The following is a 12,215-nucleotide window of genomic DNA, read 5'->3' on the forward strand; positions in this document are numbered from 1 at the left end:
TCTGCTTTGTGTTATAATATTAAAAAGTTATGGTGAAAAATACCACTGGCACGTGGGCACGTTTCATACCTCCAAAACCTGGTCTCATGCTGAAGTCGTGATCATCTATTCGCAGCAACTGCTCTGACTTTGTCAGTGGAGATTTGGTGATGTCAGGGCTTCGTTTTAGAATTGGGCTACCGGGAAAAGAGAAGCACAGCTATGAGTCCTGATCGGCGCCTGTAAGAAGTATGCCGTTTCACTGCAGTCTAAAACTAGAGCCCATTCTTGTTCATTTGCCTCTTAAACCATGACTGTGTGATTGCTTGGAATGGTTGGTAGCATGTCATCAAAAAATGATTCCTGTATTCAACATTCAGCACTTACACAGCTACAATAAAGCTGGCAGAAAGATAAAACATTTGTTTTGTGACTTTTGTCTCTGTAAAATTATCTGTGAGTCTAATACCGTTTGGATACAATCATTCAAACATGTGGGCTAGAAAAACAGCGTGCATGGGTAAGTGGGGAAATGGAAATGGGGGAAAGCATTTCTGACAGTGATTTATGACAAGGCATGAGGACAGGAATTAGGGAAACAATATATCAAATAAGCTGCTGGCTGTAACCCAGGAACAAAATGGAGATAGGCTGGGGACCATGCCAGGAGGCAGGCCCTACCATAGCTCAGGATAAAATGATTAGCTCCTGCCCCAGATTTCTAATGAAAGTAAAAAGGAGCATTAAAGACTGGAGAGTTTGGAAAGGGTCGTTCCAGACGCTGGCAGAGTCACATCAAATGTTGGGCAGAGGATGGTCTGCTCATCCTCCAAATCCACCTCTGAAAGTGGAAAATAATGTTCAGCTCCATAGCACTGAGGCCTGAATTGGAGAGGCAGCAGCTCTTTTATAGCTCTATAACGTAATTAAACTTTTGTTACACTCCAAGCTAGCCACATGACAGCTGATAAGACGGCATGAGAGCTCAAAAAAGGGAGGAAAGATTTTGCTGTATCTGAGTCTGAAAAAAGATGATATGCTCAGAGGGATGCTTGCCTGAATATATAAAAGACAAGTCAGAAATAGATCAAACAAAATCAGAGTAATAAAGACACTTAACACAGAATATTTCCCCAAGATGAAACTTTTCATAAATGGGATTGCTTAATCATGCTGTATATCTCATAGGCTCATAGACAATCATACCACAAGAATCCAGTACAATAATCCACTTTGATGTCCCATCCTACAGAAGCCAGAAGTGTCACTAGCAACTCCTCTCTTAAAACCCATAGCTTTACCTGAACTACAAAGTATCTTAGAAAGGTAGTCAGTCTGAATTTAATGCTTTCTAAAAGTGAAGAGTTCCTTATATTCATCAGCGAGTTCTTCAAGTAACTAACTATCCATATGGAATTTTAAAAGGTGCACCCTACTTCTGCTTTAGATTTATTTAGTTCAGTCTCTATCCACAGCACCTTGCCCTATTCTGTTACATAGAAGTGACCTCACAAACCAGAGCTCTATCATCCAAAACAAAACCATTTCTAAACTATCTCTTTGCTACAAGAAATTCACTGCACTTCTTTCCTGTCTCGAAGAAAAGCATATGTCCCAGAACTTGAACCACTCTCACACCTCTTATCAAAGACTTTTCCTATTTGTCAACATCCAGAAACAAATAGGTGAGTTTCGGGAGTAAAGAAGCAGGTATAGGGTGGGATTAAGTAATTCAAAAATGTACTGCCAGGCCCATGGATTTTAATAACAAAATATTCAGCTATGAGCCACAGTTGCCTAGAAATGACAGAGAAGAAAGGGAGGCAGCGGCGTATCAGAAAGAGACATTTTGAGCTGTGAAAAGACTCCTGTGGCTGTAGCGTGCACTAGGTAAGGTATATTCAGCATAAGGTATATTCAGCTGAGGGCCGGGAGTGTTTTTAGCAGGTCGTTGGCTTGATCTTGGAGATTTGTGAGTAGATTTGATCCCTGATGCTCAGAAAGCTCTCTCTGAGACAGGTAGAGGGAAGGTTGAGCAGTGCATTGCAGAGCCTGGGATGGCAGAGGGGCTAGTTCAGCAAAAGGAAGACTGACAGGGAATGTGTCTGCTCATATGATTTTGGGGTGAATGAACATGAGCTGAAAGGACTAATCAAATGAAACAACAACAACAGCACAAGAACAAGCTAAACTGTACAAAACAATAATGAATAAATCTAGGGTCCAAATTAAAATGTTTCTATCCCAACAGAGAGCAGCGAGGTTCTGCTCTCCTAAACCCAGGTTTGGAGGGGATTTTCCTTGTGCTTGTGGCAGACAGACAGTCCATGCAGACATCGGGGATGAAATCTGGTGACCCAGGGGTCCTTTCCCTTCCTGTGATTTTAGAGATTGGACATAGTTCCTCAAACTGATATTTATATTTCCTTACTCGCTGCTTTTGCTTGTGCTCATACACGATGAATTTCATGGGTTAACTGTCTTCCAAAGTGTGGTCTTTCATCCTTTGGGACCTACATGCCTTGCTCCTAACCTTGCATTTAGCCATCAAAATGCATGTTGTTCAAGCAATTTGGGATCTAGATTTCTTGGCAGGACTGACAAAATCCTACAATTATTTGTCTCGCCACTAAGTTTTATGTTGCTTATAAACTTTGCTAGCAATAGTTTCATGCGTTTTATCAGATCATTACTAAAGATCCTGAATAGCCCTAGGCAGATGATAGATCTCTTCACATTGCTGCTGTAAACAACGTGCACGGTAACAACGCTCCATCTACAATGAGCTTCTGAGATACCAGTTCACTGGCTTTTAATCCACTCACTGTGGACACCCTGTCTATTTATGTGATATTGTCTAGTACTAACTTTTACAAGTCTCCTAAGTCTAAATCAAATACTCTGCCATCTCAACACTCTGACCTTCGTCTATCACACTTGTAATCTCCCTAGCAAAGGGTTTAGCTGGGTGTCTGGGGGGAGAGAGGGGCAGAGCAGGGGAAGTTAGAACTACATGTCGACTCTTAAAGAACACTTTTTTTAAGTCTTCTCCTACAGTTGCTGAAACCGCATCGCTCGGGGCGTATGATGAGAGGGCTTTTTGCATTTCCAATCATTATTCAAACGTTTCGTGGCTGTGGCGGTGTTTGTTTACTCTTCCTGTCACAGAATGCAGCTACTCAGTTTCAAACAGTATCTGTGACAATGGGGATCATTTTTGCCTGCCTTAATTTTTCGGCTGTTTTGAAATATCCCTATCATGGTGGCTAATTTTGAAAATTTAAAATATATGTATTTTATATATATATAAAAATTACATACATAAAATAAAAAGTTAGCAGATAATATTTTTCTCTTGAGTAGTGATTTTATCTATTAATTTCTGGTAAAAATGGGAGAAGAAATAAAAGTTTTTTCTTTTAAACAAGACGGTGAAACATTTTTTTTAAAGAACTGGTTAATTTTTTTTTTTCATTTTCCCTTTAAAATTTTCCCATTTTTAAGTTGATGAAAAGGAGAGAAATACAATCAGAATATAAATAGTGAAAACACTTCTGCCCTGCCAAAAAAAAAAAAAATGTTTATACTGTTTTGCTTTTGGAAGACTAAAGCCATAAATCACTTTTTTTCCATTTCAAATAAATAGGATTTTTTTTTCAGTTTGATTTTATAGTCTCTATTGAAATACAGAAAAAGTAAAAATATCTTTCCAGTGAAACAATTGGATTGTTCAAAAAACTGGTAAGTTAGTTTAAAAATAAGGATGGGGTGATTTTTTTTTGGGGGGGGGGCGGAATTTTTTTTGTCCAATGATGTGATGTAATTTATAGTTTTCCACGGCTGCCTTTTGGAGGGCAAAAAAGGGAAGTGTCTCCACCGGAGGCTACAGCTGAAACCGCACGGCGTGAGTCAGGGAAGTTTCGGGTCCGCCGCTTCGGGGGACGAAGAGGCTTTGGCCGCACGGGAGGGCAGGGCGCCCGCCGGGGTGCCGGCGACGTCGCGCGGTTCGGCCCCAAAGAGCCGCCGGCCGCCGTCAGGCGTCGGGGCAGCGGAGGGCGGTTATACATGACCTAGATACCGTCCCAGCCGCTCGGTGCCTCCCTCGACACCAATCCCGCACGTCCTGCGCAGCGGCCGGCAGAAAGCCGCCTCCCTGGCCGCGGAAAGCAGCCGTGACGTCAAACCTGGGCCCCCAAAGCGGGTCTGGTTTGGCTCGCGGGCTTCCTCCCGGCCTCGCTTGATCCTCTTAAATGGCGCAAATCCTATTTATGGCACGGCTTCTATACTTAAGCGAATTTCCTTCTCGCCGCTTCGCTGGGAGGACGCTGGCCCCAGTGTAAAAGCCGAAACGCACCGGCGCTCGCGCAGCCACGGCCACCGGCGGGGCCCGGCCGCAGGGGCGAGCTCCCCGGCCCGCACCGGCGCGCGACGTGCGGGCTCTGCCCGTACCCAAAGCAGCCGGACTAAATGTCCCTCTTCGTCCTCGTCAGCGCTGCCCTGCCACCTGTGCCCTCCAACGCCTAATTTTTAGGGGCAGGCGCACCCCCGGGGCAGCGGCACCGGGAGGGCGAGGGTCCGGCTCGGCGGCGTCGGGCTTCGCCTACCTGCCTTGCTTGTGCGCGTCGCCGTGGGCTTCCCGTCTCTGCCTCTGGGGCCGGCTGCGCAGAAAGGACAGGGAAAGAGAGAAAAAAGAAGCCATGAGACAACCTGTCACAGAGAGCAATCGTCTTTCCAGATTAAGCCGTTTCGCAGCGTTGGCAAGACAAAATGGCCGTGGCTGGGTGGGAAGCGCAGAGCTCCCTCTGCTTTGTCCCATAGACAAGCTTTTTATTTTTTTAACCTTTTTCACCTTTTTTCGGTTGTTTTATCTTTTCCAGATACGGTGTTTCCCCCAAACCACCACCCCCAGGGGGCTGTGAGCACCCCGGACAGGCAGCGGCGGCCATGCCGGGGTGGCAGCTGGCAGGCTGGGAGGTGCCGGCAGCCTGCTCGAGGGGCCAAAAGGCGGGGGGAGCCATGACGGCAGGTGAAAAAAAGGCCGGAAACCGCTGTTTTGGATTCCTGGCCGAAGGACTGAGACCAACGGATCCCGTTTGTCCCTCTGCAGCCGAGGGCAGCTCTTTCAGGGGAATTTGGTGAAAAGCACAATACTCGGTGGCTACATGTGGTTGGGGTGGGCTCTAGCTGCAGCACCGCGCGTTTTTCCTGGCGGAAGAAGGTAGGGCTGAATTTGAAAGGATGGAAGCTTTTCCTTGGTTTTTCTCACTTTCTGAATATTGGGATATTCCAGGCCACGAGGCTTTTTGTTTGTTTGTTTGTTTGTTTAAAGAAATATGAGAGAAATAAAACTCTGCGTCTCTGTGTGTCTGGGAAATCCCCAAGGCAGACAGCAGCAGTATCTTGTAAGACGGTAAGACGAGTTTTTTGTTGCTTGGGACCTATTTCAGGCACCCAGCTTTTCTCCTTCAGAAAGCGAGGGTTGAAGGACCACCGTCAGCTTGAGCAGAAGGGTGCAAACCCTACAATCCCCGTGAGCAAGCGCATTCAGCTGTTCCTGGTGGCAAACGGGGATTCACTCGATTAGTCCCGAGCTCTTCAGAGATACGCAAAGCCTGTGAGCAGACGATTCCAGTTATACAGCCCCTGTGCATTGACTTGTACATGCCATATAACAAAAATCTAAAGTAATCTATATTCTTGCTTTATTCCAGCATTTCCTGCATTTGGGTGCTCTGTCTGCTCTGCAGATATTTAATATGAGAAAGCAAGTAGCAAATATATGCAGTAACACACCTGTAGTGAGAAGAAACTTCCAGCTCCAGCAAACCCCCACCACCATAAAAGCACTGTTACGATATCCCTAAAAGACAGGTTTTAGGGAATCTGTCAGCGACGTGAAGCTGACAACCAGCATGTTTAGTTTCAGTTGGTGGCCAGGAGTGAACTGCTTGTCTTTATACCATGCGTGTGTTAGTATTGAATATGTTTGTCAATATGCAGCTTGAGGTTAAAGTAAAATTCTGTAGATGGAAACAGTTCACACCGAAATACGTGTTCTGAATCTGGAGACAAGATTTATGAGGAGCTTCATCTTCCCATGGCAGATTCATGGGAATGGAGAAGTATCCAAACTATCCCCAGTTTCTCGTTTCTGGGAAAGCTAAAGGAGAATAAGCTTTGGAGAAGAGACGCTGAATATGATCCACATTCTTGGGAAATTGATGAATGAATGCAAGAAAACAGTTGGCTCTAACAGCTGGTGTGTTTCACACAGAAGGGGTGAATCCCTACTGTTGGATGTCATCTGAGACATTGAGCAGGCAAGGTAATCCTAAGGGGGCCAGAGGAGTAGCTGTAGTAGGGCAGCTGAATACAGAGAGATGAAGGGAGGTCTTTTAAGTTTCACCTTAATGCCAGTTGATAATATATGAGGCATTTTTACTTTATTTTCTTCACCAGTGTCTATAAGCTTTTGCCATAAATAAACCATTTTTTAAAATTCATTTTAACCTGGGTAAGGTGGTTGAGTTAAGGGTGAATTCACAGTCTAAAGGTGTCATCCAAACCCTGCTTCAGCCTGATGAGCTCCAGCTTCGCACCTACTTCTTCCTCTCTCAAGGGGGATCCAACAGTTTGACTGGCAGAGAGCACCCGGCACTGACACCCAGAGATGAATGAAAGGTCCACAGGGACAGAGAGGAACTAATTCCTAATAGTTTTTCTGAGGTATCAGGTGCAATGATATCCAGTTAGTCTTCCTAAAAGGAACTATGCCTGACTGACCTAGAATCAGACATGGGTGATACTGGCTAGTTTATTATACTGTTGCTTAAAGGGAGATCCTATGGCAGGCTGGTTATCATAGTCAATATTTCAGCCACAGATTAGCCTTACTGTGTTTGCCATATGCTTACTGTGCTGCTGTTGAGTACTTACCACGCCAATTTAATGTAGAGCTTCTGCCTCCTAATGGCTGGTCCGTACTGCAGCTCTCAGCACGCCAGGGCCCTCCTCGCCCTTCCTAACTGCCTCCCTCTGACTTGGGGTCACAAACCAGCAAACCTCCCTCTCTCCCACCAGCCATTACTGTGCAGCCATTGCCTCCTCCTCCTCGCAGCCCCGCACAACTACCCATGGAGGAGTGCGGCTGCCACCCTGGTTCTTCCCATGAGGAGACTAGCGCAGGGCAATAAGGCTGCACAAAAGCCCCAAGACTGGGGTCGACGTTGGAAACTGGAGTCTTCTGCCTTGCAGATACACACTTGGGCTGCCCGCTGACATGTCTCACTGCTGCCCTCTTCTAATCATCCAGCCGTTAGGAAGTTATTTCACATATTTTGAATATAAGCAGATTCTGGCAAAGATCTGACCTACTTACATGACTTCAAGTGCCCTAGTAAACTGGCTGTTTAGGAATAATGCTGGTATTCAAACAGGGAGAAAAGAGGCTATGTTCTCGCTATTTCTGATTTCCATTTCTCTTTATAGAGCTTACCTAACACTTCACGTTAGCCCTGACCCTATGCTGTCAAAGGAGGCCTGTCAAGGCGTGGCCTTATAATTCATGGCTGAATACTCTCCCTTCCTCTACACCTGGCAAACCCATACGGTTCCTCTAGTTTCTTCTATGTGATTCTCCACTTCTTCTAAACTAAGCTTTACTTCTATATCTGCAAAAAATCTGCATAAAATGAGCATGCTTCGGCCACCGCAGGAGACTGCTCATTTGTGCTTTTGTTCAGCACTTTCACTCCTTAACATCAATCTCATTCACCTTGCTGTAGCTCTGAAGCCACTGCGCTTCCCTTGCTTTTCTGCTCCCTTTTGCAGCAGCGAAACATTTTTACCTGTTCCCACTTATTTCTCTAGTTTCTGCAATTTGAAGCCCCATCTCCATCTGCTCAATAGCTTTTCTATTCCAGTTTCTGAAGAGCGCTCTGCTGACTAAATGATCAATGGCAGCTACATTATGGGGCCCAATTAGCCTGCCCATTCTGGCTGTGAATCAATCACAGGTTGCTATGCCTTCCTCTCCACACATTTGCTGTCCCTAAGCGCTTGCACCAAACAGCCTGCAGTCAGGCGCTTCGGTCCACAGACTGGTCACAGATTGCTCAGCGCGACTGCTTGTCAACACAGTCACACACCATGGCAGAATTGCTCCTGCCTCCATTTGGATGTCAGGCTGTTTTTAAAACAAACCAATAACTCCTGAGGTAAAATGCAGTGAATAATGAATAACCTTTTTTTTTCCATGTCAATATTAACTCCAAACAGTTACAGTGCCAAAAGGCATTTCACTGCACATGAAGCTCACTGAGACACTTTATGAAAAAAGCAACAAACATTATTGGAGCAGACTTGCATTTAGTCACAGTTCTCTTCATGCATTGCTAGAGCAGCTCTCAGGCCCCTGACGGCAGCTGGGGTGATGCAAATGCTCCAAAGCCATGTTCATTCCCTCAGATTCTCCCACCGTTTCAAGGGATTGTGTGTTATCACTGTCCCAAAGGCTGAAATTTACGGATTGTGGGAAAATGATTGCTAGGGAAAAAACATTCACCCAAGACCAAATTTTCCTATGAGCTATATAAACAAAGCAAAAGGTGTTTACTCCTTTTTTAAAGAAGTCTGAGATTTATTGTGGCATTCACAGTCGCTCCAACTCAGCAAAGAGGGCTCTAGGGTTAGGGACAGCCATGTCTAATTTTTTAAAGAGACAGTGCCAACACGAAATCTGAAGGCCTCAGCAAGCATTTGTGAATGCCCAGCTTCACAGAATGTGTGCCAGAGAAATGTCAGGTTCATTTCAGGAAATGAAAGGTATGCCAGAGAACTCAAAGCATTTTGAATGCAACCATGCAAGTATGAGACAGGTCACTATCCCTTCTTGGCATTTTGATTTACAATTACTAACGTAGTTTATGTTTCAAATCTATAAATCATACTCTGTATTTTCTCTACAAAAGGAAATATGCCTGTTATAGACGGTGGCCTATCTAACAATCTTATTAGGATAATCTTATTAGTATTTGAAAACATTTCTTCCCTGGGGAATGAAATCAAGATATGAAAAGTAAGACCTGGGGTATTTTCCTGAAGAAAGGGGTGGATGTAAGTTGCTGGGATTCATTATAAGGGATTATAAAGGAGTGGCCAGTGACTTGGCCACTAGCCTAGAGTGTGGGAGAAATTTCTTCTTTTCTTACCTACTTGCTATGGAATCAAGAATAAGCTTTATAATATCCATGAGTGTTGGATAATGATGGCAACTGTGAAGTGGTTGTAGTACATGTATGGCAGGGTGATGGGGGCAAAGCAAGTACCTCAGGCACCTCTATGAAGGATGGCGCTCGTGCAGTGAAGATGTCTGAACTGGGTCTGCACGGACCACCCTGGATTTGGAAGTGACGGAGCCAGATTCACATGGCCTTCCCTGAGTCTGAAGGGGGATGTCCCCAGGGACCAGCGCAGATGGGTTTAGCAAGCTGGGCTTGTGCTAGCCTAGGAATCCCAGCAGCACACCCCCTCTTTGGTGGAGGCACGCCTTCAGCGTGAGGACGTGTCTTTGACGTGGGGACTCACAGTGCCAGACCAACTCTTTGCCCATGTCAGGAAGTGCGGGTTACGGACAACAAAAATTGCTCACTTCCATATTCGACAATTCAAAACAATTTAGTGTGTTATTATTATCAACTCTGCAAAATGCTTTATGGTCTTTATATGTCAAACTCAAAGAGTGTCACTCGATTGATCATTAACAAAGTCTTCACAGATGGTGTTTCCAGAAGGAATTAGTTCTGCTGGTCTCTGTTGCCTAAATCAAGATTGATTAACACTTTTTATTAAAAAAGGAAAATTATAGTAAATATGGGGACACTCTGGCCTCTCCACCCTTCACAGTATTCTTAGGTCTGCAAGGAGGATGGCAGATCAGACAAGAGATGTCAGATCCGATCCTGTCTCAGGAAATTTTTTTTATATGTGACTGTGACATAATTGCTGCCCCTTCAGTCACTTGCGTCACTGCAACGTTTTGGCCATGGGCTAAGGGCAGCAATTCAACCTGAACTTGCTGCCCTGAGTGAAGGCACCCGCTGCCCTGGAAAGCCTGACAGCTGGAAAAGAGAGACCCAGGATGCCCGTTCCTTCTCAAGGTTATCTATCTCATGCATGGATGATGCCCCCACCCCTTCTCCGGTGCAGAAAGACTGTAGACTCTCCCCCACCATCCTCTGACAACACCACATACTTAATTTTGTCAGATGTAAGACTTCTTCTGTTATAAGCTCATGTAGTAACTTCTGCAGCTTATACTCTGCTGCCGTGCAGATGATCTGCAGCCTATCCTACCATTGATGCAAGGTAAGGGAGGATGTTGAGCTTACTGAGCCTGCTTTTGCTCAAGCTGTGGCCATTTTTTATTGGAGAGGGTTTTCTGAACAAACTGATTAATAAATGAATGAAATCAATGAAAATTCCCTCATCCCTGCCAGCTGTGTTATCATGCTCAGCTCCGAGCTCCCTGTCCCTGAGGGAGCAGCCAGCCCACACTGCACCTAGATCACTGGTGGGCAGCTTGTGCAGTGCCTCAGATCCTGCACCCTTCTCACATAGACCTTGTGACACATCGTGCAGGGAAACTGCAGGAGCACTCCTTAGTTTCCCTATAAAACCACAGCTGGACAAGGCACTGAAGAAATGTCCATCAGGCAGAAGCTCCAGGAGAGAGCAGAGGAGAGACCCAGTTTCCTGCAGAGAACAGAGCCTTGGGGAGAAGGGCATGCAAATGGCAAAGGCAGAGATGCAGAAGCAGATGCTTATACAAAGGCCAAAATGTAATGTATTCCATGGTTTAAAAAAAAAAAAAGTTATTTGCTGTGGAAGGCATTCTTATCCAGAGATAGGGGAAAAGAAGGACCTGTCAGGGCTGCCCGAGGCCAAACACACTGTTATGACAGTGATGAACACAGTACTGAGCCCTAAAAGTGATTATTGTTCAAGATTATTAACAGATTAGGTAAAATATTAATAAAGAGATATGCTTAAATATTTGACTAGCTTTCATTTGCCCCTCTGTTTTATCACTGGTTAATGACTTGGGTTCGTACCACATCAACATCATGTTAAAGGCAGAAAGCAGACTGGCTAGTGTCAAGCAAAGAAACAGAGAAGAGGCCGGAAGGAGCTTGGTGAGATGTGGGTTTGTAGTTGCATTACACCAATATGCAGAAGGTTTCTGCAGAGAAAAAGAGAGGCGGAAGCAAAGAGAGCTTGAATCTGCATAAGAGCCTGTGAGCCAGGTGAGACTAAAGAGAAAGGAAGAGGCTGGATGGGGGAAATGAGGATGGAGAGAAGCACTGGATAAGACCAGAGAGGAAGCTAGCAGAAGTAGCAGAAAGGAAACATCAGGTTCAAATGACACCTCCTCGTTGCACAGTGAAAGTCCTGCAGTACAGGACCTACCTGTAGGTATCTACCCAGGCTGGTCTGGCTGAGTAGGGCTATCTGCTCATCAGAGAGTGGCACTAGGCAGAGGTGCTACCTGGCCCATGGACAAGCATCGCATCATCCTGGGTCCTCGCTGGGCTGCTGAGCCCCCCTGCGTGCAGGTGTGTGGGCTGCTGGCTGGAAATGAGCCTCACCTCTCTGAACTGCCTTGCACTGCACACAGCAGACATATACCCAGAGGATCCCTTCCCCTTCCCAAGTGAAGGAAAGGAGGTCGGGGGCAGAGGAACCACAGAAAGTTGCCATGTCATGTGGCAACTTTTTTGATTTGCAAACGAATTGGGAAGATCTTAACAGCAAGCAGGAGATACCAGTGCATAGGTGGTGCAAGGGATCTGAGTGAAGACTCGGAGGTAATCCAAAGTCCAAACAAGTGCTTTGAGGAAGGAGGAAAAGTGAGGTAGAGGAACAGGGAGAAAAAACATTCCATATCTGAGGGAGGATAGATCAAACTCACAATGAGAGGAAGCTTTCCGTATCCAGTAGCATAGACAGCAAGAGGTGGGACGCACTGTATAAAATATTAATTTCCAAGGATGGAAAGAATGGTAACTCACTAATTTGTTCTTAAACTGTGAGACTTGCAAGCTTCTGAGTTGTAGACAAGCCATTCAAAACTGAGGAAAATTAATCACAGAATGCACTTTATCTTGGCGTCTGGCAAGCTCTTATTTGCTTCTAGTTACGTCCAGTCATGTATCCTTATGCTTAGTAGGTTTAAAGCT

General features: G+C 45.3%; 1 protein-coding gene across 2 annotated transcripts in view; it reads right to left on the reverse strand.

Moving 5' to 3' along the window:
* Positions 1-12,215, reverse strand: part of GABRR1 (gamma-aminobutyric acid type A receptor subunit rho1) — a 47,002-nt gene that overhangs the window by 17,308 nt on the left and 17,479 nt on the right. For both annotated transcript variants that reach the window (XM_068937753.1, XM_009668357.2), the window contains 2 exons: positions 4,584-4,637; positions 70-176 (listed from right to left, as the gene is read on the reverse strand). In XM_068937753.1, coding sequence (XP_068793854.1) covers positions 70-176; positions 4,584-4,637 — 161 coding nt within the window. The remainder of the gene's footprint in view (positions 1-69; positions 177-4,583; positions 4,638-12,215) is intronic.

Source organism: Struthio camelus, chromosome 3, assembly GCF_040807025.1.
Source record: "Struthio camelus isolate bStrCam1 chromosome 3, bStrCam1.hap1, whole genome shotgun sequence".
In the NCBI taxonomy this organism is placed as follows: Eukaryota; Metazoa; Chordata; class Aves; order Struthioniformes; family Struthionidae; genus Struthio; species Struthio camelus.